The 24,679-nt window shown below is 56.4% G+C and overlaps 1 protein-coding gene across 1 annotated transcript in view; it reads right to left on the reverse strand.

Moving 5' to 3' along the window:
- The window catches only part of ADGRA2 (adhesion G protein-coupled receptor A2), a 34,590-nt gene that overhangs the window by 5,995 nt on the left and 3,916 nt on the right, over nucleotides 1-24,679 (reverse strand). Inside the window, exons 2-13 of the mRNA XM_070598337.1 lie at nucleotides 16,038-16,109; nucleotides 6,210-6,281; nucleotides 5,843-5,914; nucleotides 5,606-5,677; nucleotides 5,155-5,318; nucleotides 4,506-4,719; nucleotides 3,780-3,944; nucleotides 2,965-3,163; nucleotides 2,292-2,441; nucleotides 2,005-2,166; nucleotides 983-1,207; nucleotides 582-798 (exon numbers count right to left, since the gene is read on the reverse strand). Of these exons, the coding sequence (XP_070454438.1) occupies nucleotides 582-798; nucleotides 983-1,207; nucleotides 2,005-2,166; nucleotides 2,292-2,441; nucleotides 2,965-3,163; nucleotides 3,780-3,944; nucleotides 4,506-4,719; nucleotides 5,155-5,318; nucleotides 5,606-5,677; nucleotides 5,843-5,914; nucleotides 6,210-6,281; nucleotides 16,038-16,109 (1,784 nt within the window). The remainder of the gene's footprint in view (nucleotides 1-581; nucleotides 799-982; nucleotides 1,208-2,004; nucleotides 2,167-2,291; nucleotides 2,442-2,964; nucleotides 3,164-3,779; nucleotides 3,945-4,505; nucleotides 4,720-5,154; nucleotides 5,319-5,605; nucleotides 5,678-5,842; nucleotides 5,915-6,209; nucleotides 6,282-16,037; nucleotides 16,110-24,679) is intronic.

Here is a 24,679-nt window from a genome sequence, read left to right on the forward strand (position 1 = left end):
CGGGCAGGGCTTGCGCTGGGATTGGGAGACATGGTTAGATGCCAGATGCAGGCCTGCCCTCCAGGTCCCCAGTCTAACTGAAGACACAGGCATGAATCCAAATAAAAGCACTGTGAGGTGTCTCACTCTAAGTGCCAAATGAGTGGTGGTGATGAGTCCCAAAGAGAGGACTCCGGGGTTGGGGTCAGGGACAAGAAGGTAGAAGGTAATGCAGAGGGCATGAAGGCCCACGGGGAGAGGAACCAGGAGGGCACCCCTGAGAGGGGAAGTTGGCACCAGGTTGGGAAGGTGGGATGAAAGGAGACCAAGGTGGGTCAAGGGTTTGTATTTAGAGCCCTTCTGAAATGTGACACATCTGGGATATAAAATCCAGTGTCCTCCGGAGCCTTTTCTTCACCAATCCCTCCCTTTCAGGGACGTCTCAGCCCCCATTCTCCTTGGAAATGGTGAGGGGCCACAATCCTCTGCTGCCTCCACCAGGGCGCTAGGGGGCGCTGTGGGAAAGGGAAGGGCGGGATGAAGGGGCGCAGGGCAGACACTCGGGAGGTATCCTGCGAGGTGCCAGGAGTTTGCTCCCTTACTGGTTCCTGCAAAGATGACGGGGGTGGCCACGCCGCGCCTCTTGCCAGGCCCAGCAGCTCCAGGGCGGGAGGTGTTGCCGTGGCTGCGGAAGAGGCGTCCGTTTCGGAAGACGAGCAGTTGCAGGGTGCAGTCTGGGGGGACTGGCGGAGCCAGGGCAGCAGGAAGCGACGAGAACAGACTGGGTGGCAGCTGGATGGAGGCCAGGGCCACGCTGTTCTGGGGGGACATAGGAGTTCCTCAGAGACCCCGGGATCCCTTAGGACTCTGATGTCTTCCAGCTTCTCTCCTGGCTCCCCTCTCCCCTTCTCTGGATCCTGCCTCCTCTTCCACCACCCGCCTCCACCAGGCACCTGCATCTCAGCACCTCGCCTTTTAGCAACCTCCCTCCCCCAAGGCCCACCTTGATGTGGAAGGATGACAGAGAAATGTTGGGTCTCCCGGTGGTACAGCGGAAGCGGAGCTGCTGATCAGCCAGGGGCTCCGGATCTGGCGAGGGATCCTGGCCCGGGCCCGCAGACCGTGCTCCTGGGGCTCCTGCCTCCCTCCTCTGGAAGGCTGTGCAGGTCAGGCCCACGTAGCTGTGCGGCTTGATGAGGTAGGCCTCCAGTGCCACATTCCTCGAGTTCTAGGGACAGGGAACTTGTCACCCCACCACTAGAGATATGGCGGGCCTCTCTTGACTTCTGCAGATCTGCACAGGCTGTGTCCCACTACTGTTCCTCACTCTCTTCTCGAGGCCTCGCAGTCTCATGTCTGTCACGGAGTCTCCCCAAACCCTGGTCACGGAGCTCTCCTTCCTCCTACGGCCCTTCCTCTCCCTCACTCACGCCCTGCCTTGCATCCTGCTCACCTCTTAACTCGTTCTGCTGCCCCAACTAAGCTGCAGAGCAGGTCCACGGCCACCCTCCTTGTCCCTCCTAATGTGCCTAGCACAAGATCTTGCACGTAGAAGGTGCTCTGCTGTGCTTGTTACCTTGTTCACCACCCACCATTAGAAATGCCACCCTCTCCTCAGGGAACAGAAGTCTCCAGTACTCCTCACTGCATCACAGCGCTGCCACCCTGCTGCGCTGTCCTCCTGTCCCTTCTGCTTCTCCTCCTGTTTACGTCCATTGGGCTAACCCTACTACTCAGTTCCCCACCATAAAGTTTCCGTAACTTCTCCAGTGTCACTGGCCTCCTCTCCTTTGCTCTGCCCCCGACCACTTGGAATTTGATTCCACATGATTGGGAACTTGGTCATGTTTGGTGTTCTTGCTCGCTGGGTGCATGGCAGGTGCACACTTGGAGGACTTTGGAGGACTTGCTGCCTGAGAGAGAAGCGTTTCCCTCCTGCATGACAAGGGCTGGCCCCAGTTGACTCTAAGTTCCCTCCCACTGCTTGGTCCCCAGAGGAGCTGCCTCCCAGCTGACCCACATTACCACAGAGATGTGCTGGGCGTGGGGGCTCAGGGCGGCCCCCCCAATGCGCTCCAGGGCACCCACGATGCCACTGCAGGCCTTGTCCTCGCGCTGGGCCAGCCACAGCAGGTGCTCGTCCACCAGCATCAGATTGCTGGCCATGTCCACCATCACCTCCACCAGCTAGGAGGGGCAAGGAGTCACTGAGGGCAGGAGTAGGGTTTGGAACCCAGGGGCTGGGGCATGAGAAGCCTGAGTAAATGGGAGATGGGTGTTCCAGGGCCCCCAGAGGCCCAGTTGAATCTCACCTCTTTGATCTGGTCCACATAACCCAAAAACTTCTGGATCATCTGAGCAACATAGACCACATCCATCATGTCAGAAAAGCTAGCGGCCTCAGCTGTGTATACTCGCAACTGGTGGGCCAGGGTCAGTGCATTGGAGGCGTTGATGGGCATCTAGGGGTGTTGGAGAAAGAAAGGGGATCGTCCAGTCTTGCTCCTTCTCCCCCAGAACTACCTCTAGGGGCCCCCTCTTCTGTGCTGATGCTCAGGGTGACAATGCCCGGGGAGAGGGGTCTAGCCCATCAGCTGGGTCTAACAAGACAGGAGGCACATATGTAGCAATGAACTTGTCACGACCAAGACTGCCCACTCCTAGGAATACTGGCCTAAGGACAAGGGGATGATCTCATGCTGTCTGTGTTTCCCCTTTGAGGGCTGCCCTTGATGTATTAAGGGTAAAGATGCTTGGGGTAGCCCACACTTCCCTAGTACGGCCTTGGGGGTTCTGAATTCCCTGGAAGAAGGAAAGCTAGAGGAGAAGAGCCCCATGGCCCCTCACTGTGCCCGCCAAGGAGCAGAGGAGCAGCCGTGAGGGTGGGCTCCCCAGGCCTCGTGGGGCCTGCAGGTTTCTTCCCGTCCCATTCCCCAGACCCAGAGCTGATGGGCGGGCCCCGCCCCTCGCCTCTCCCGGCCTCACCAGCACGAAGGTGTAGAGCACCCGGGTGATGTCATTGGTGTACAGACAGTGGGAGTAGTCCCCTGGCTCCCAGCGGCCAGCTCGGTCACACCGGCGGGAAGCCCGGGTGCCTGGGGCCCCCCCGCTCAGGGGCACTGAGGTGAAGGGGTACTGTAGGCAGGACTGGTAGGCTGTGATGCCAGCCAGAGTTCGAGGCCACCTGGGGGCAGAGGCGGGAAGTTGCGGATGACCCTGGCTCCTCAGGGTAACGGTCCCTCCTCTGCCCTTAGAACTGTGATGCCAGACCCCTTGCGACCTGGGAGAAGCATGCAGAAGACAGGGTTTGGACTGGGCTTCAAGGGGTTCCCAAGCTCCACCTTTTAACTCTGTGCTTGTTTGGATAGTGCTGTCACAGGTGCTATGGGGGCTGGACTTGGAGTCCTGAGTTCAAGTTACTTATCCTTTCTGGGCCTCAGTATTCCCAGCTGTACAGTGGGCAGAATAATACCTGCCCTGCCTAAATGAGCCAGCCATTGGGATATTAAAATGTGATACTCGCTGTGAGAGAGCTTTGTAAACTGTTGCTATAAGGAAGCAAATAAAAACCCGTTGTTCCGTGCAGCACATCTCAGATGGTGATTTTATACAAAAAGATAAAGGTCTCTAAATACAGCAGCGGGACTTGGAGCTGAATGATGAAAAGAAGTTTTTCTCCCTCTTAGAGCAGATGGGGAGACCCTGGTTACCTGTGGTCTCAGATGCAGGTGTGGGGACTTGGGGGGGTGGGTGGGTTGGGGGATGGTGGTTGGGTCTCTGCGGCAGTGAGCTGACCGAACCTGAAGTCCCCACGGTTGTTGGCGACGCGCTCGGCGGGGCAGTAGGAGGCGGAGGTCTCCAGCACCACAATCTCCACCTTCTTGCTGGCGTTGCCCTGGACCGTGGACACGGAGCACTCCCACTCGCCTGAGGCCCACACGCCGATGTGAGACAGGGTCAGCTCACTGCAGGCGGGCGGGCGGAGGGCTGGCTCGGCGAGGCACTCTCGGCGGCCGAGCCACCTCCCTAGGAGCCCCTGGCCCGTCCGCCCCCAGGTGCCCTGTCCTAGGGCGTGCAGGGTACGAGCTCCAGCTTCTTTTATCTTTATTGAGCGAGGGACACATGTGCGTGCTCCTTTAATTCTGATTGGCCTTATGATATTGTTTTTCTGAGCTTCAATTTCCCCATCTTTATCATGGAGATAATAATACCTCTCTTTCAAGTCTACCAGAGAGATTAAGTTTGATAATCCAGGTGAGAGCCACTATATACGTAGTAAAAGCACTAAAGAAATGCCAGGTATAAGCATTTTTTTCCTATCAGGCATTTAATTTCTATTCCTTATCCAGACCATTTATGACTTAGTCCTGGATTTCTGTAAACACACATATACACACCGGCACACTCTCACACGTGTGAACACACACCCAGGAACATGTCTGGCACAGCTCCTCAGGGGGGGAGGGGTGTGACGGGTCCTGTGGGGTCCCCCACCCCCTGGGCGAGAGGGGCAGCTGGGCCTGTACCTGGTGATGAAGGTGCAGTCGTGGATGAGGCTCTCGGCCAGCAGGATGCCCGCCTGCTCGTCGCCCTCCATGGGGGCCTGGTTGTGGTACCAGCGGATGCGGGTGTCGTTGCCCAGGTAGCTGGCGGAGCACTGGAAGGGCAGCCGGTCGCCCTGGAACACCACTTGGCGCAGGGATGGGATGAGGTGGTGCGTGTGCAGCTCCAGGGCCCCCTCTGTGGGAGGAGACACCAGCAGTGAGGCCGAGCACACAGGCGTGTGTGCCACACGAGTGTGAGAATCCAGCAGGGGCAGGGCCAGGCCCCCTCTGTCTGGAGCCCGCTCCGGTGGGGAAGGAAGAGTCTCCAGAGATAAGAGCACAGGAGAAGAGCAGGCAGGTTTTGGACAAACAAATAAAAGCGCTCCTTTCCACAACACACTTGTCACCCCAAGAGGTGGGACCAGATGAAAACATAAACAAAGCAGCAGCCCCAAAGGAAGTTCAGAAGAGCTGATGGAGGACTGGCCCCCGTGGGATCTGAGGGAAAGCATGCCCTGGCGAACACGCCCACCACCCAATAACACTTCAGCAGAGGGAGCCTTGGGTCAGTGGGGGCCCTTTGGGAGGGAACGGGGGGCCCGAGGGGCAAGCAGGGTGAAGATTGGCTCACCGCAGCGCAGCTGGGCCTCCTGGAGGCCAACCAGGGCCTGGGCGTGCAGGGCGCTGGGGTAGGCACAGAGTGTGCGCTCGGACAGCTGCAGGGAACGGTTCCGGGCCCAGGACAGCAGCCAGCGCAGGCGGCAGTCGCACGTCAGGAACTCGGTGCCGAAGTCCCTGCAGAGTGGGCACAGGGGCCATGGAGTGGAGCCGAGGAAGTGTGGGCTCAGGGGGTGGGGGTGGAGCACTAGGGAAGGACAGGCTGGAGAGGGCACACTTGTGTACGTGTCGCCACCACCACCACCTCAGGAATCATGGGAAGGCAAATATGGCAGAGTTTTAGCCATCATCTGTCCTGCCTACTCATAAGGCTGGCCACGGTGGTCACCATGCTTATGCGTCTCCCTCCTGGGCAGAGGAAGGAAGCAAGGGTCTGAGACGTTGGGCTGAGAAAAGATACTCACACAATCTTCAGGGCTGGCAGCTCATCAAAGACCCCAGGCTGCAGACTGGAGAAGATGTTTCCAGATATGTTTCTGCAGGGGGCAGGGGACAGTGAGTCGGGATCTTAGGGTCTCCCTGGGCCAGAGGAGGGAGGAGGGAGTGAAGAGAAGGCAGGGCCCTCTGAGGGTTTGGTGCTGTCTTCTTCCTCCCAGCCCTCCTCCCCTCTCCACCTGCCCCACTCCCTGCCCCTCACTCACAGTCGGAGAAGCCTGGGGAGGCCTAGGAAGGTCTCAGAGGTGAGACAGCCAATCCGGTTGTTGGAGAGATCTCTAGAGAGACACACACAACCTCAGCAAGTTGGCCACATGATAGCACATGGATCCGCTTGTGAGGGACACACAAGAGTGGCTGGGGATTGTGTGGGGAGGGGGTGAAAGAGGAGATGGGGTTGGTGCTGGAACTGTCAGGCCAGTATACCCTGTGGGGGAGAAGGGGCAGCTGTGGGTAGGTGAGAAGAAGGGGCAGAGGGAGAGTAGGAGGGGTGGCTGCTCATGGGATCCATGGGGCCTTCTCCAGGGGTAAGGGGAGGGTCGGGGCTCGGGGTGCAGGACATATGACACTCACAAGCGCTTCAGCTCCCCCAGGCCCAGGAAGGCGCCGGGCTGCACCGTGCTGATGACGTTGTTCCTTAGGTCCCTGTGGGAGGCAAGTGGGGAGGCCCTCACACCTGTTCTGCTCCCCTGGGGCAGGGCAGCCTCACTGTCCCCAGAGGTATTGGGAACTCAATTTCCTTCTAAATCCCTGCTCTCCTCAGCACTGGGTGGGAGGCTGGATGAAGGACCCCATCTCTCGGGCAGGTCTCCTCAGCCTCCCTGGCTACCGTGGGGGGAACTGGTCAGAGAGACCTCAGGGAGGATGTAGAAGCCAAGAGCCTGGATGGAAGGGCCTCGGATGAGGAAGCGGAACACGGCGGCAACAAGGAGTCAAGCGAGCACTGAACTAGGTGTCAGGAGGCCTCGGGTCCCACGTCCCCCACCTCCGAGCTGCTCTGACAATCTCCCAGGGCAGCTGTGAGGATCATTTGAAAAGGAGCGTTACAGTCTTTCGCAAATTGCTGTACGAAGGTAAGATCTTCTTGCACCTCGCCCTGGAGAAGTATTTTTACAGCTATTCTATCCCTGTGGATCTCACAGGTCACGCAGCTGGTTGATAACTGCATGGATGCTGGCCAGCCTCAGACTCCAGGGCAGGGCTGTAAATCCCCTGGCCCAGCCCTCCTTCTTCAGATGAGGAAGCTGAGGCTGAGGAGGGTCATCCGCCCACCTCCCCCCAGGGTCACCTAGGAGCCCACGGTGTTGAGAAGGCAGCAGGAGAAGCTCCACTTCTAGGGAGCTCCAGCAGGTCACAGACAGGACAGAAGATGGCGGTGCCCCCCAGGCCTCCACGGGCCAAGGGCCACCCACCTGGAGTGAATTGCAGCTGCGTTATCGGAGTATCTTCTGTCCCAGAGTCTGGTGGCTCCACTCAATCACACGGCCGGAGTGCAACTCACCAGCCCCTTCATCACCTCCTCCAAGCACAGCGGAGACCAGGCTGGAGGATGCCTACCTGGCCCAGCCCAACATGACACCAACAGCCCTCTGGGACCACTGAGGACCAAGCTGAGTGCTGGCCCACTGGCCTTCCTCGGCACCGCCATCCTCTGTGTGGGCACAGCCATGGGGAGAGGTGCCTGGATAACGGACCAGCCACTCACCTGCCTACTCAAGGGCCACCTGGGTCTTTCCTGAGTCAAACCAGAAGAGGCGTGGGCAACTTACCAGGAGGCCTCACTGCTCAGTGAGCCTCCCCTCCTGGGACCCTGGGATGGGGGCTGCAGCCTCCCTGCTTGCTCCTGCATTCCAACATCCTCCCCGCCCGCACCCAAGCACCCAGGAGGTCATGAGGCGGGAGCCAGGGTGGGGGATTCCTGGAATAACCAACATGTCAAAAGGGCCTGCGGCAGAAAGCAGAAGATTGACAGAAGTATCTGGAGTCAACCTGCTTTCCAAGGCCCTGCCACCCCCAAGCCCGGACGGAGGCAAAGGGCTCTTGGCTCTGCCCACCAAAGCCTCAGGGACATCTCTGGATTATGGGCAGGAGGGGGTTAACAGAGCCAGCTCCCTGCTGGGAGGAGAGGAAATGGGTGTCCAGGATGGGGAGGCGCCATCCCACCAGGGGGCCTGTTTTCGCACAGCCAGTCCCAGCTGGGGACATAAACACCCACAGAGAGAGAGAGAGAGAGAGAAACACCCTGCTCAGCCTGCCCATGGCCAGGGTCCTCATACCTCAGCTCCCTCTCACACCAAGGCCTCCATAACCCTGAGTCCCCTTGAGAAAGAAGGGAAAGCCACCAGAGGGGGCCCGCTTCCTGGAGGAGGGATGGCTTTCGTCCCCAGGCCTGCTGGGAGGCGCCCCAGTGCTTGGCGCCCACAGGGAACGTGCAAGCACAGACCCCAGCAGGCTCCTGCAGAGTGCAGATGGGAGACGGATGGGATAAGCGCCGCGCCTGCCCAGGGCTGCCCCACACCCCTTTTGCTGCCCAGACCCCTGCCCTCATGGCCCCCTCCTCCGATGCTGTTCCAGCATGTGCCCCCTGGCCCCTGTTGGGGTCTGGCCATTCTCAGGGCTCTGCCTCCCACCCCTATGCGGGGGACGGGCAGAGGGAAACACATTCCTCATTGTGTCACTTCCCTTCATGGGCTGCCAAGGGGCTGAGGCCGCAGCCCCCCGCCCCTTCCCTCTCTGCTCACTTGTGTTTATTCTCATTTCCTCCCCGGCCCCCCTCGAGAACCCCAACCCCGCCTGCCCCACTGATGCTCTGCAGATGGGAGCAAGGCGCTCGCTCGGGCCCCAGTCCCTTCCTGCCCTGGATTTCCTGCAGCCCGGAGCCATGCTGGCCTTCCGAGAGGAGAGCTTCCACCAAGTGCTGGCGTTCTTTCCCCCTTGCCTCATGCCTGGGCAGTGGCTTCAGGGGGACCACGGCAGCCCCTCCAGTGTCCTCTGAGTTGGCCCGCTGGCCCAGGCTGGCCAGTCCTGGGTCCTCTACTGGGGGCACAGGCCAGGGGCTGCTCACTGGATGGAGCTCTGACAGCCCCATGGGGTCTGGACCCCGGGCAGCTGATGCCTCCTGGCCCCTAAGGGAGGGGGAGCAGCTTTAGGGCTGCACGCTCCCTAGCGGCAGGCGAAAATGCCACCACATAACTTGGGGATTTTTTCTGGACCTGCGAGGCCCCTATAGGTAGGTGCTTCTGCACCTTCTTGCTTCGCACATCCTTTTGAAACTCTGATGACAGCTAAGTACTCCTGCCTTAGAAAAAAGCGCTACACCCAATTGTGTGCATATGATTTCAACCCAGGGCTCCTGGAACCTGGCTTACGGATCCCTGCCCTGGATTGTCTCATCTGATTCTTTCATTTCTTAGGTGAGGACACACAGACATTTCTACGATGTGGAATCTCCAGCCCCCTCTTTGCTGCCACAGAACCCTGGTCTTGGAACCTGGGGAAGGGGCAGCGTATGGCTGGAGCCTCCCCTCCCCATTACCCCTCACCCAACCCAGACCAGCTTGCTTAACTCTAGGCACAGCCCTCTGCCTGTATCTATGTCAATAGGGAGGAGACAGACCCCCTATGGCAGAAGTCAGTGGGGGACGGGGAGATTCCTGGGAGCAAATCACACCCACTGCCCTGCTTGGGAAAACAGAAACTCAGGAAGCTGAGTGTGAGCATGAGTGTGTGAGCACAAGCAATGAAACAGCACATTGATAAGTTGGACTAAATAAAAATTTAAAATTTTGGCTTTTTAAACTACACCATCAAGTAAAGGAAAGTCAACCCATGGAACGAGAGAAAATATTCACAAATCATCTATCTGATAAGGAACTTCTATCCAGACTATATAAAGAACTTGTACAACTCAATAATAAGAACACAAGTAAGGATTTGGGCAAAGGATTGGAATAGACATTTCTTCAAAGAGGATATACAAATGACCAATTAATGCACAAAAAGATGCTCAACACCACTAGTCATGAGGAAAATGCAAATCAAAACGACGATGAGATACCACTTCACATCCACTAAGATGACTGTGATAAAAAAGGCAGACGACAGCAATTGCTGGCGAGACTATGCAGAGACTGGAACCCTTAGAGGTGGGAGTGCAATATGGTGCAGCCCCTTTGAAAACAGTTTGGCAGTTGGAGTTACCATATAACCCAGCTATTCTACTCCTAGGTATATATCCAAGAGAAGTGTCCACACATCTACACAAAAGCCTGTCCAGGAATGTTCATAGCAGCCTTATTCATAAAAGCCAAAATGTGGAAATACACCAAATGTCCATCAACCGAGAACTTAATAAAGAAAATGTCCTGTATTCTCACAATGGAATACCATTAGGTCATAAAAAGGAATGAAGCGCTGATACATGCTATAATACGGATGAATCTTGGAAACATTATGCTAAGCGAAAGAATCCAGTTTCAAAAGATTACATATTGTATGATTCCATTTATATGAAATGTCCAGAATAGGCAACTCTATAGAGACAGAAAGCAGATTAGTGGTTGCTTAGGGCTGGGGATGGGGTGGAGGGATGGGGAGTGACTGCTAATGATTCAAGGTTTCTATTGGGGATGATGAAAATGTTCTAAAATTAGATGATGATGATGATTGCACAACTGTGTAAATATACTAAAAACCACTGGATCGTACGCTTTAAATGGGTGAGCTTTATGGCATGTAAATTATATCTCACTAAAACTGTTAGAAGAGCGTGTGAGTTCATATGACAGAGTGTGCGTGTGTGTGCGCGCGCCCGTGAGCACCACGTTTGGACAGGGTGGGGCGGCACAAAGTTGGCTCCCTCTGGCCCCCACAGACCTCCCTGCTTGTGGGTTTGAAAACCAAATTATAGGTTCGGAGGCCACAGAGCAGCTCTCCCTGGGTCCTCCAGGACTTCCAGGGTTCATCAGAAAGCGGGGGCTGGCTGAGAAGTGGGCCAGAACACCCCCGCAGGTATAGAGGTCATGGCGGGGTGGGGGTGGGGGGAGAGGTTCTGGTGGCCCCGAGGAAGCCCAAGATGGTCCTAGCCTCCCTTCCACTCCCCGTGCCGGGGTCCTCTTGTCTCTGATATCATCCAACCGCTGTTCATTGAGCACATGCACTGTGCCAGGCATCGGGGCTACAACGGCAAGCAAGAGGGCTGTCCCCAAACCCATGAGCCTCCCTTCCCGGGCCCTCAGCTGCACAGGGCCTAGGGCCGCCTCTCTGCCGCATTCCTCCCCAGTGTGAGCAAGGCTGGGAAGGGGAGGAGGGACCCAGCCCGGCGGCCTTACCCTTGGCCCCGCCCACAGATTAATGGAAACCACCTGGCGGGTGAGCGGCACTCCACCCCCAGGCCCCCACTCGCCATCATTCCCATGAGCATCTGCTTCTAATGAGTGCCCCAGCACCGCTGCATACCAGCCCCCGGGGCTCATTAATCTCATTAGGCAATGACAAATCATCCTGGGGCTGACCAGGCTCCCCTCCCCAGGCCCTCTCCTCCAGGCGTGCTCGAGCCTCTGGGGGCGTGTGTCCACATAGATCCGCTGGCTCGCATGCACGCCCAGCCTCCCTCCCTTGGCCTCTTCTGCGGGCTATTTGCCCTGTGGCGAGCTTGGTCCCCGGTCGGGGGGCTTCTCCCTGTGACTGGGGCACCCTCAGAGCCCTGGAAAGTCTTCTGGGGGCCGGCTCCCTGTTGTGAATGCAGGTGGTGGGGGATCTGGGCAGAGATGCGAGGGACCTGAGGAAGGAGCCGACAGCGAGCCCTTTCGGCGTGTACCTTTCAACTATACAGGACAGCCTGCCCAAGGCTGGGGAACTCTGGACAAATCCTAGCACTAAGGGGTGCCCGATGGGACATCTTGCAACTTGGAACTCTGCTGAGAAGGGGACGGCCATTTACTGAAAGACTGCTGTCCCGGGCTCTCTTCCTAGTTGAACCTGTCTACGCCCATGACAACCTGTCAGGGAGTCATGCATTGCCCCGTTTTCCAGACGCGAAGCCCTATGCTTAGACAGACACCCAGAAGGTAAATGACAGGCAGGATTCAATCCCAGGCCACTTTTTGCTCCGGAGTAGACTTCTGTGCCCTTTGATGACCCGCCCTCTCGCCCTAGGAGTCTATCCTCTAGGCAACAAATAGGCCTGTCCATGCTGAGGGTGGAGGCGTCCAGAGAGGGTGCTCAGAGACCCGGCCTCACACACGCCCGGGTGCTTCTGCACACTCCTGGGCTGGCCACGAACTCTGCTGGACCGTTTCAGGTTCTCTCGTCCACCCTGCCTGGCTGCTAGAGCCCCACAAGCTGTGTCCCCGATCCCCACCAGCACCCCCAGCCTCTCTGGAGCAAGCGTCCTCTCACGAGATGGTCTCAGGCCCATTCCCGCGCGGCCCATCTCTGCATCCCTCCGCAGCCTCAAGGCCCTGCACAGCAAGCGGGGACCACGCAGGCCGCCTCCCCACACAAGCTCACACTCGTCCTGTTCCCAGAGGCCAGAGGGGCGCCCAGCACGGGGAGGCAATGACAGTACTTTCTGGAGCAGGTCCGACCTACCATTTCAGTGGCTAGACTAGGCCCCCACCCTCCCACCGGACTTGCAGCACATGGGCTGTGGGATGTTAAGCTGCCATGGACTCAGCTGTCCAAGCCCGGACGTCTGAGGCAGACAGGACAGAGAGATCAGTGTTTCCTGGCACCAACTGCATGCCAGGCCACCGCATCTCATTTGTGATGAATAGGCCCACAGTGTAGGGGTCATCTGGTCCACTGGTTCCCAACCCTGGACAGGCATGAGAATCGCCTGCATACCTAGTAAAAATTTCCCAGGCCCCTTCCGACCTGATAAATTCGCATCTCCAGGAGTGGGGCATGGGACTCTCCCGCCCCTGACATAGTGAGATAGTGGTTGTGACGATGAGTTTTATGTATCCACTTTGCCAGGCTCTAGCACCTAGTAACTTAATCAAACACTAATCTTGATATTGCTGTGAAGGTATTTCGTAGCTGTGGTTAACATCTACGATCAGTTGACTTTAAACAAAGGAGATTATCTTTGGTAATATGGGTGGGCCTCATCCAATCAATTGAAGGACTTAAGAGCAAAAACAGGTTTCCCAGAAGTTCTTCCTCAAGACTGCAGCATTAACTCCTGCCTGACTTTCCAGCCTGCTGGCCTGCCCTGCAGATTTCAGACTTGCCAGCCTCCATAATCATGTGAACCATTTCCTTAAAATAAATTCCTTTATAAAGAAAGAAAATCACTTCTTTATATATTTTTTCTTTTTTTTCTTGAGGAAGATTAGCCCTGAGCTAACATCTGCTGCCAATCCTCCTCTTTTTTGCTGAGGAAGACTGGCCCTGAGCTAACATCTGTGCCCATCTTCCTTTACTTTATATGTGGGACGCCTGCCACAGCATGGCATGAAAAGCGGTGTGTAGGTCTGCATCCAGGATCCAGGCCGGTGAACCCGAGGCCGCCGAAGTGGAACATGTGAACTTAACCACTGCACCACCAGGCCAGCCCCAATTTCCTTATATTTTTATGTAAAGATACAGGTGCACACACATACGTATCTCCTACTGGGTCTATTTCTCTGGAGAACCCTGACTGATACAGTGGTGATTGGCCAGGCTGGAGACCCTGGGCTCCTTTAGCCCCGGCACTGCCTTTCTATCCCTGGGAAGCCGTGGGCATGTGCTGACCACAGCACAGGCCTCTGCACAGAGACCTGCCCTCCTCTGCAAAGCCCAGCCACATCTTTGGGCTCTCTGATCTTTTCCTTCTCGTGTAGCACTTGTGGGTATCACACACACACATCAAAGGATCATAGAATTTTAAATTCATAATGCACCTTACAAATCATCCTGTCTCCCCTTTTTACAGATGAGGAAACTGAGGCCCCAAACCTGGCGCCCTTGTTTGCGTTGCTCTGACCTCATCTCCTACCACTTCCCAGTCACGCTGCCCTTCTTCTGTTCCTCAGACTCACCAGGCCCAAGGGCCTTCCCGCTGCTGCTCTCTCTGCCCCTCCAGGCTCCTCCCTCCCTTCAGGTCTCGGGCTCAGTCACCAGGCCTTCCCTGACCTCCCTACCCCCCCTCCCCCATTGCTTTCTATCCCCCTCTCCCTGGTTTGTTTTTCGTTGTGGCACTTCTCGTCTCCTGACCCATGATACATTTATTTGCTATTTGCTGGGTCCCATTAGTAGACGGTAAGTCCCATGAGGGCAGGTACTTGGTCTGTCGTGTTCCCTCCCAGTGTCTAGGACAGAGCTTGGCACACGGTGGGGGCTCCATAAGAATCTGTAGAATGAATGACCAGATTGATTCCTAACAGAACGGGGGCTCAAACCCAGGGTTCTGAATTCTCACTCTAGCACTCTCTCCCGTGCCAGCGCTCCTTCCATATCACGTGCTTTAGCAGTTAGTTGTTATTCTTTGACTGTTCTATTTTTCTGATTGCTCTCCATGCTTTGAAGGCACCTGCTGTGTGGTGCTGGGGAGAGGAGTTGATTCAGCGTGTTGGCCGGGGTGGAAAGGAAAGGACCATCTTTTCCTCCTGATCTGCAAATTTACCCCCATGAGACTGAAGGATGAGGAGAAGGGGGTAGACCCAGTGGTCTGACTGATAAAGCGAGAGGGTAAAGATGGAAGATGTCAGCGAGGCCACAAAAGGCTCAGAGTGGCGCTCGCTCGTGCTGAGAAGGGAGACCAGCTCGGGGTGGGGCAGGGCAGGGGCTGCAGACAGCTGCTGTTTGTCTTCCTCCAAAAGACCTCTAGAAGGAGCATCTCGTTCCCTGCCGCTCAGCCTCTGAGGCCAAGCCTGGGCTGCGTGTAGGAAGCACAGCTCCCAAGTGCTTAACTGCCCTGGGAGAGAAAACCTTGCCCTATTTGTTGGTTCCAAGGAGACTTTTAAATAGCCACTTGGTGGCAGCCCTTTCTCCTTGTCTGGACCACCCATCCGTGAGCAGCAGAGCAGACGGTCAGAGGGAACTGGTCACGGAGCTGCACACAGCACGGTCAGCATCCTGAGACCCCCTCCCACCCCAGCACGCGCCAGATCAGACAGAACACGCTCTGCCTTTCTGCCCCAAACTTGAGTTTGCCCTTTCCCACCCCCGCTAACCCAGCCGGCCATCAAGCTTTCCTCACAGGCTTTCCCTTCCCCTGTGAAGACTTAAACTTGAGATTGGTGTGGTGGTTAAAGATCTAAACACCAAGTCAGGTAGATATTGCAGCTCTACTACCCTTGAACTCTCCAGCCTTTGCTGACCCCTCCTTTGGACTCTACAGAAACACCAGCTTACTTAATTCGAATATATATGGCTTTGTCTGTGGTCTCCACTAGGCTGTAATTTCTTTGGCTCTTTGAGAGCAGGCTTCACACCTTGTTCTTTTGTATCCTCCCTCACACTGATCCAACCCTTTTAGGCAAAATGGTCCTAGAGGGGCAGGGGCCCTGTGGGAGGGCTTGGGAATGCCCAGTGGGGTGCGAGCAGAGACAGGAGGGAGGGGATTGCAGGTGGGGGAGATAGCAAGGATCAGGCTCCAGGAGGCACGGGAGGCCCGGGCCTTCTGTGGAGGAGACAGGCCCCAAGGCTGTTGCAGAGGCTGTGGTTCCGGAGATGCCAACTGAACAGAGACTCGAGAGAGGGTTTGATTCAGTCCCCTGATCTGGCAGGTTCAGTGACCTGCCTGTGACCCGGCCAGCTCTCCAGCTCTGGGAAGGAGGTTCTTTCAGGCTAGCAGGGCCCTTGTGGACCTATGTCCAGCGCCAGCCCCCTGCCCCCGCCCCCGGGCCTGCAGGGCAGCCTGCGGGTGCTGCTGTGATGCAGCTCAAAGCAGGGTGGTAGGGGTGGAGGGCGGGGGAGAGATTTGGACATGATCCGCTTTCCCCACCCTCAGCCCAGGGCTCTGGCCCCTTGAGGCTTTGTTTGTGGATGGTTTTTAGGGAACGAGGGAAGAGGCCTCAGCACCCCACAGGCTGTCTCAGCACTCGATGCTGGGCCCCTGGCTGGGAGGAGGAGGCGGCTTCTGAGCTAAGGGGCTCAGCCCTCACGGCTAATTGCTCATTAAACAGCGTTAATGAGCTTCCCTTGGCCCCATCTCTGCCCAGACCAGGGAGGTTTCCCTACTTTCCTCTGCTGTAGCTGGTGGAGGAGCTTGTCCCTCTGTCCCAGACCAGTCCCTCTCTGCCCTCCGCCTGGTGGTCCAGTCCTGGGCAGGGTCCCAGTGGTTCTGACACTGGGCCCTGCTTAGCCAGCAGGTTCTGGGTTGTGGGGTCCCTCAGCAACTGGTGTTCCTCATCCTCTCTGAACTGACCTCTTGCCCACGACCACCATCCCCCACGTCGCCCCGGCGCTTACAACTTCTCCAGCAGAGACAGTCCCAGGAAGGATCCATTCCGGAGCGCAGTGATCTTGTTGTTGCCCAAGAGCCTGGAGGAACAGGAGAACAGAGACAGGAGAACGGGCCGTTACAAGCTGGGAGGTGTGGATGCAGTGAGGATCCGGTTTCACCATTACAGCCATGTTGCATTCTGTATAAATGGCGCCCCTTGAAGTTAGGCAAGGCAGCAGCCCCACCCTCTGCTCCAGGAGATTATAGGGGGAGCCAGTGAATGGTTCAGGCAGAATGGTCAGCCCACTGAGTGCCAAGGCAGACATTTCACCTGGCCTGGGTTCCCCCATGGCCTGGACCCTTGGGCTCTGTATGCAGGTGGGCTGAGCTGGTGCAAAGTTGCAATGCCCCCTTTACCCCTTGGAACCACAGGGCCAAGCCCACAGCACCCCCTTCCTGCCTCCACAGCTCTGTCTTGCTCCAGCCCTCTCAGCCCAATATCCTGAGGATGGTGGTGAGTTAAAGGCCTGAACTGGGTTAGGGCTCCGGCAGGTGGAACAGGAAGCCCAGCAGGTACAGGTGGGAGGAGCTGCCTTTTGTTAGGGTCTCCAACACTCTCTCTGAGAGCTGAGGACCTCACCAGAAGGGGGCCACTCCCAGCCCTCAAAGGCCCCCAGCTGAGGGGCCCTGAATGCCCTTGCCTCCCCAAGCCTGTCTGCCACCTGGACAGCGAACTCATAGAGCCGCAGGCCTGGGGGAAGCCCAGGCCTCAGCCTCCACCTCTGCCCCCTCAGATTTCTGTTTGTTTGTTTGTGTTTAGGGGAGGATAGAAAAGGCCCCAGGCTTCTGACTGAACCCACTCTGCCCACCCACTCAGCCTTTCTCTGCCAGGCTCCCTGCAGGGAGGAGGGAGTTCCACACCAGCCTAAGGCCGCATCCCTTGAGTTAATTGCTTATTAAAAAGCTTTAATGAGCCTCTCAGCCCAAACTCTTGCCTGCCCTGGGCTGAGGAAAAGGATTTCCCTTCTGCTCTTAGCAGTGGGCCTGGGGCCTTCTCTCCAGTGGGCTGGACAGTACGGGAGAGGGTAGGGGCTAGGGACCAGGCATGAGAGGAGCTGGCAAAGGGACCCACCCCAAAGCTTCCTGGAAGGGGGTGGGTGGCTCTGCCAAGCCAGGCTGAAGAGAGGACCCCAGACATCTGACGTTCCAGCCACTCCATCTTTAAGAGGCTCGTGGAGGACAGACAGCGGCCAGAATGGAGGCAAGAGTGGAAGGGGAGCTTTCTGGGTCAATGAGAAGGGCTAGAGACATCATCTTCTTCCTCCTTTCCCCCCTCCCAGACAGACCCCTCCTACCCCTCTGGTCTTGGCCTAACAGTCCCTCCAGTGGTGGCATTTCCCAGCAGGGTCTGAAGGGTGACCGTGTGCACGGGTTCAGGGAGCAATGCTGGGTTTCCGTAGTGCTTCACACACACATGTAACATTATCTTGATATTTCAAAAAACATATCACCTTGGTCATTATATGACCAATTAGAACTTTTGGGAACCCCTTTATTCTCATACTTTTATTTCACATGACACATGGTGGTGGTAAGTCACAATCTTGTCAGTTCTCGGGGCCTCTAATTGTCTCATTCAGGCCCTGGTGGGGCTGGGGTGGCCTCCTCAGAGGTGACGGGCTCTTGACGGTGTGGCTTAAATCAAAGCCTGCCTCACCTCATCTCCAGTTCATTCTCTTCATATGCCCCCAGAATCTGAGGTTCAGAGGTTGCATTAAATGTCGCAAAAGGCAAGAGGACCCCTCAGTATCCTTAGGGATGTCAGGGAGGGGTCCTGCAATGTCAGGAAGAAGGGCGGAGAAAGGGCATCGTTTCAGCCTCCCTCCCAACCCCAAGGGTCTCTCCTAGGCATTGCCCCCTCCCTGAGTTCATGGGATGAAAAAGGACGGGGATGCTGATGAGTGTGAGGGGCACAGGGGAGAGGTGGGGAGTATGGAAGGACAGAGGAACAGGGCTGCCGATCGTCACAGCGCTGCCCACGGAGGGGGAGGCCTGAGATAACATTTCTCTACCTTGAGTAGAGTGCAGACCTGTTGAAGGGAGGGAAAAAATACTTCATTTTCTGTGAATATGTCTGAGGATTCCAGTTTGAGAAACACTGACTTTAGAAATGAAAATCTTACACTATGAAAAAGCCTTCTAATAAAAAATTATCCCAAAATTATCTACAAAAGATTTTGTTTAAAGATCATTGAATTGCAAACAGAAAATTAAAAAATTCTCCAACTCCCAAATCCTCAAGATTAAAACCAGGGATTCTAATGTGAGAACCCTGTCCAGACAGGTCTAGAGGTGACATTGCGGGGGTGCCCCACATTCTCCAGACTCTTTGGCCTTTAACCTTTGAACACCTTTCACATACCCCAAATTCTTTAACCCGGAGCTGGCCAATAGAAGTACAAAGTGGGCTGCATATGTAATTTGAAATGTTCTAGAAGACACATTTAAAAAATTTTTTTAATTGCTATTTTTAACAATGTATTTTATTTAACCCAGTATATCCAAAATACTATCACTTGAACACATAATCAATATACGAAATATTAATGAGATATTTTCCCTGTTTTTGTACTAAGCCTTCAGAATCCGGTATGTATTCTCCTCTCCAGCACAACTCAGTTCAGGCCGGCCAGGTTACAGGTGCTCAGTCACCACGTGTGGCTAGTGGCTTTAACCCTGATCTAGTCTCCTTGTAGCCAGCACATCCCCAGAAGGAAGTCTGGGCTGCTTGAGAGACACCGAGGCAACCGGAGTGGTGTGTGCATGTCTGTGTGTGGGGTGGGAACAGAGCACAGATGGGGGACCAGCCCTGAGGCGGGTGGGGATAAGCCTCTGGCCCAGGACAACTCATCTCATGGTGTCCCACCCAGCTCCGCCCTGAGCCCAGACCCCCTGCAGGCCGGGCCCCTCTCTCTCTGAGGCAGCCTCTGTTTTGCTGGGGAGGAGAGGGCAGAAGGGGGGTCAGCTGCAACCCACGCTTCCGGCTTGGCTGGCCCCACGCAAACTCCAGCCCTGCAAGTCCTGAAATGAGATTTGTCTTGTGGCAGAGAACATGTCCCCGATCGCCCGCCCTCTAAGCCACGCACACAAGCAGGAACACCAGGCAAACAGCGTGTCCTCCTCTCCTGCGTTCTCGCCACATTTCCAGCTCTTGGACAGACCTCAGGCAGCTATCTGTATGACTCAAGTCCCCAAAAACCCAGAATTGGATCTTTTGACCTTAATAACCTCGACAAGGCTGAGGAAACTTTACTTTAGACCCAGATTATCCAGAGAATGGCCTTGATTGCGCTTGTTGGCTCAGTTCTCCAGAGGGGCCTCTGGTGGCTCTGGTCAGGAAGGGGGCAGTGATTTGGGACAGAAAGTGCTTGGGACTGGCGTTGCTACGGACAGGTAGGAAGCTGGCAGTTACAGGGCTGCGAATGGGGTAGATGAAAATACACACATGCAGCCTCATCCAATGAGAAGAAAAATGTTCCCACCACTCTAGGCTGTCTCATGGGAGGAAAACGGTCAGGGAGGCCCCAGCGATTGGGCGGGGAAGGAGGGAGCCTCCGCCCCATGGTTCTGTCTAGCGTTGCAGACACAGTGTCAGTCTTGACCCCATCTTAATGGCCACCCCCACCCCCACAGACTCTCTCAACCTGCACGAGCTCTTCCCTCTGCAACAGCACAGGGAGCTAGCCAGGTGGGTTTCCTTCCCAGCCCTGCCAGCCCCGCCAGCCCCGCCTCACAGGCCTCTGGCTCGCCCAGCCCAGCATCTTCAGCTTCCTTTTCCCTCCTTGTCTACAGCTCCAACATCAAATTTTCACAGGAAGGGGGGCCAGTCCCTGGAGTCCTCTGTTCTCCATCCCAGAGTCTGAAGTCTGGCCAAACACAGGGGGCACACCAAGTCCATTCCAGAACTCTCTCCTAGCTAGGGTCCTATTTTAGGGAAGAGAAGCAAGAGGAGTTACCACTAATGAGGCTGGAGGCCAAGGGAGCGAGTGGCTGGCGTCTACGGGGAGGCTCTGCGGCCTCTGGGCAGCCACAAGAACTCACCAGATCCCAGCCCGACATCAAAGATGACCCCGTAGGGGTCGTGTGGGCACTGCTCCGTGGCGTGTGGGGCCAGCACAAGCCTGACGCAAATGGTTCTCACATGTACAGGAAGAGCCATAGATGTCAGCCCCCTGCCCCACCCCAACAAGCACAGAGGTGAGGGCCCCATGTCTGGACACTGGGGAATCGATGCTCTCCAGGGAGTCAGGGCCTGGAGTTTAGGCCATCGCCAAGCTGTCTGGGCTGGGAAGGCCTGGTCTCCAACACCTGCTGCTGGCACCTTGGTGGTGTCTTCGGGAGACCATCAGTGAGGGGGAGGAGGGTGGCCTCCTTGCAGGTACCAAAAAGGCCTCAGGCCCATAACCGCCCTGAACCATCGAGGTGACACTGGCCTCCCAGCCCCTCCTGCAGGCACAGTGCCCAGGGCCTTCGAGCATTTCCAGGGCTCGCAAAGATGTCTGAAACCTAAAAATCACTGCCTCTGAAATATAAAGGCTACACAACGGAAATTAATAAATGCTTAACTAAATAACTACCAAATGCCATACTCTGTCAATTAGCAATAACTACGTTTCACGAAGGACCTGGGTGCATTTTAGAATGGATGATATGACAGTAAGGCCTCCATTCGTGAGACAGCCCCTGGGCCACAGGCCCTGCTCTGACCCATACCCTGAGGCCAAGGGCTGCCCTCCTGTTGCTTCCCTTTCCTTCCGTCCCTGTGCTTGTCTGCAATCCCTTCCCTGGGCTGGAAGCCTGTCCAGTCGGCCCTGAACACCTGCTGGTAGGAAAGGGACCCATAGGGCCTTCCTTCCCCAGGCTTTAGGGTTGTCCTGAGACAACCTCTGATCTCAGCTTTGAAGCTGCACTGTCCAGGCAGGGCTGAGGTCAAGGTCTTGCCATGGCTCCTACACATGGGGCCTTCTTGTGCCTTTTCTCTGACCTGCCCTCTACAAGGGCATCCCATCCTGGTGGTGAGCAGGCAGAAGCACGAAATCGGGGTGGGAAGGGGAGGACTAACCCTGAGGGAGTCTGCAGCCTGAAAATGGTGCTCCAAGTGTTTGGGACAGGTGGAAGGTGTGCCTTGATGGGGACGTGGGGCCCCCAGCACCCTAGCTTGAACATAAGGAATTGAGTCTGCTGTGTTCCTTCACATGTACGCATCCATTCGTTGGTTCTCCAAACCTACACTAGCAGCTATTGGAAGGCGGAGGGAGGTGTGTCAGGACGGAATGTGTGTGTCCACCTGATGTGAGGAAGCTGGGAAGTTACTCCCAACCCACCTTAAACACTTCCTCCACACATGGCCTATAATCTCACCACTGGGTAGCCAAGCTTTTGGGTGAAGAAAGTGGGTTTCTTTTTCAGTACAAATACAACTGAAAGGATCAATTTGTTATCAGTCTTTTATACCTAAGTATAAATTAGTCCTGTACTCTTTCCACCCCGGATGCTTTCCTTGGGAGCCCTGAGGCCCTGATCCTGCCCTGCTTTGTGAGCCTGTATCTAGTCTCCAGATGAGACTGTCAGGCCCTTTAGGGCAGAGCCCAGGTTACTCACCTCCTGGCGCTGGGCCGGACACAGCTGGCTGAAAGAAGGGATGGGTATGTGGAGGGGCAGAGCTCCAGGGAAGGTGGGGGTGGTCAGTGGACAGAGATGCTGAACCCCAGTTTTCCCACATCAGGGGACAGCTTCCTCCTACCGCCACTTCCCCCTCACTGTGCCCCGACCTGGCCAGTCCTGGCAGAGCTCACTCGTGACACCTTGGAGAGTGTCCCATCCCTCTGGGAGCTGACCTGGCTCCAGGGTACAGTTCTCTGGGACACCTTCCCCATAGGGGTCGCATAGTTCCGAAGCTGTGCTGTGTGTGGTGCAGGAGACGGAGAGGAAACATTGGAAAGAAGGCTTTAGGGACCATAGGTCTCACTTTTCCTGAGTCAGTCTGATTTCAAATATTGCACAGTGAACTCATACAGTGGTCCCCTAGGTACACTTGCACTTGTTGGGCTATCATTGGGGGTGGCCCCCTTTTCCCTGGCTCGTGGATACATGGAGGAAGTGGGTTAGTGTATCTCCCCTGCTCTGTCCCAGGGATGATGTCTCTGAGTGGTCCGTGTGGGGAGAGGCTGATGGGAGCAGGAGGCCTGGGGTCTGGCCAGGAGCTGTGTGGCCTTGCGCAGGGCAGCCCCTCTCTGGGGGGTTTCTTCTCAGAAAAAGAAAGGTCTGGACTGACTTATATTTGATGGCTTTCCCCAACCTGGATACCCAGTCTCCTGGAGCCTGAGGGCTAGAGTTTCTGCCACACCACACGGTTCCAGCAGGCAAGGAGCTCTGGGGTGAGGGTGGGGGTGGGGGTAAGGGGTGGGCGCTCTCAGACCTTCCCTTCCCTTTCCAGCTGGGAGACGTCTGGCCCCTCAAGTTCAGGCTGGAACTCCCTCCTGAGGCCGCTCTCTCTCTCTCCCCGGCTGTTCCCTGCTCCTCTGTGACAGACTGGTTCCCCTGCCCCTCACCTGGCCCCATCCATCTTGCACACCCCTTTGCTCCCCCATCCCACCTCTCCCCACTCCCAGCGCTGGGAAAGCTGGGTCCTGGGAGGCTGCCCGGGTTAGCTACACTCCACAGTTTCTCTGCTCCCCCACCCCCATCACCAAGTCCTAAAAGCAAAGGAATGTTCTGGAGTTTGGGAAGGATGGGGGCCCCCGGAGGAGGGAGGAAGGGGAGGAGGCAGCTTTGTCCTGTCAATGTCTGAGCTCTAAATAGCACAGAGCAGCTGGGCTGGGGGAATGAAAATAAACAGCCCCTCGGAGCAGCCCCTTCCTAGCAGTCACCGGATTTTCCTTCAGCCCAGGGCCATTTCCCTCCTCTCTCCACCCCTGCTCTCTGTCTGGTCCCAGGGAGGCACGGGGCAGTCTCCACCTCAGGGTGACAGGGAGTGAGGGGTCCTGATTCAGGCTGTGTGGCATTGGGGAACTCGCCTCCCCTCTCTGGGCTTTGGTGAGGAGAGCCCACTGAATGGAAGGACAAGGATCAACCCAGAAGTGGCTGGAACTTTTTCTCTCTCAGGAAAGAGTTCTTATCCCAATGACTCCCATGTGGCATAAACTTAGAAACACTCTCTCCCTTTAAAAACATGACCCCAAATTTAAGGGTCAATTTATGGTTAGGTTCAGATTACACTGGTTTGTCTGTGCCTTTGGGGGAAATTCTCAGACTCACCCCCAGGACTAGGGGATTGCCCCCCCATTCCCAACATAGAGGGGTGATCCATGCTAGCCAGCAGGAAGGGACTTCCTTGGGGATCAGGAGTAGCTGGGTTCATGCACGCTTCTGAATAATTCAGGCCAAATGACCAGTTGTGGGTCCTGGTCCCATTGTGGGGCTCAATTATAGGTATGTGTTGTCTTTGGAGCACAGCACGATGGCATCTCCAGTCTCTTCGGTGCAATGAGGACTCAACCAGTGACCCCAGAGGGCTCTGTTCTCTGCCCAGTGCTGGCCCTGAGCCGGGACCATGGACCCTGACATCCTGCACCAGAGGGAGCCCAAGGGGCAGGAGTTTCCAGGACAGCGAGGAAGGGGCCGGCTGCCTCCAGCTCCCCCAGCAGGTAGGTGGGAAGAGTCAGGGAGAGACCTGGATTTCTTCTGGGCCCCTCACTTCAGATAGGTGGGAGTCCAGGAGCCCACATGGGGGAGGGGGGCTGCAGGGAGACCCTGCCTCATCGAGAGGGACGGGGAGGGTCAGGGAGTGTGTTGCAGCCTCCAGGCTTCCTCCCACCTTCTGTCTCCTGCCTCTTCCTTCTTTCTCGTCGCTCTCTCCCCCTCCCCCTCTCCCTCACAAAAGCTCTCTGTACACAGCCACTTCCTCTGGCTGCTGTCTCTGAGCCCAGACCTTATGAGAACCATATGGGGGAAAGAGGGTGGAAGAGAAGGGGGTGGAGAAGCCGGCGTGGGCCCGCCCCTCCAGCCAGCATCTTTCCACTCCCCTCAGGCTGTGTGCATGGCAGTTGGCACACTTTGCCCCAAACTCCCCTGGCTGAATCCTGGGGGCTGGGGTGAGGGGCACTGAGGGAAGGGCCCAGTCCAGAGCTGGAGGTCCAGAGGGAGATCTGTGCTCAAGAACCTCCTCCCTGAGGCTGGAGCAAGCACAGGGGCTGTAAAGGGGCTGCCCCTCCCCCCCCCAATGGTGCTCCTGAAGACCACCAAACACAGCGAGAGGACTCAGCCACTGCTAGGAAGTGTGGCTTTGTGTGGCAAAGGCCCCTTCTCCCCTATGTGGGCAGCCTACGTGGTGGGCAATGTCCCCTGAAATGGGAAGCTGAGTGGATGAGGGTTTGTCCACTCTGGAAGAATCCTGAGTGACCCATCCCATGCCCACCCCCCTCCCCACCCAGCCTTGGAATGTTCCCAGGTCACAAGGGCCTGGGACCTGCTGGGAAGGAACTGGTTTTTTTAAAGCACCTTTGTGCCCACTGGGTCCAAAGTCTGGCCAGGTGAACAGGGAGTCCCTCACCTGAGAGGAATGCTAAGAAAACCCAACTGGCTAATCCTGATGCTGGCCTCAGCTGGT

The sequence above is a fragment of the Equus przewalskii genome, chromosome 28, assembly GCF_037783145.1.
Source record: "Equus przewalskii isolate Varuska chromosome 28, EquPr2, whole genome shotgun sequence".
Taxonomy (NCBI): Eukaryota; Metazoa; Chordata; class Mammalia; order Perissodactyla; family Equidae; genus Equus; species Equus przewalskii.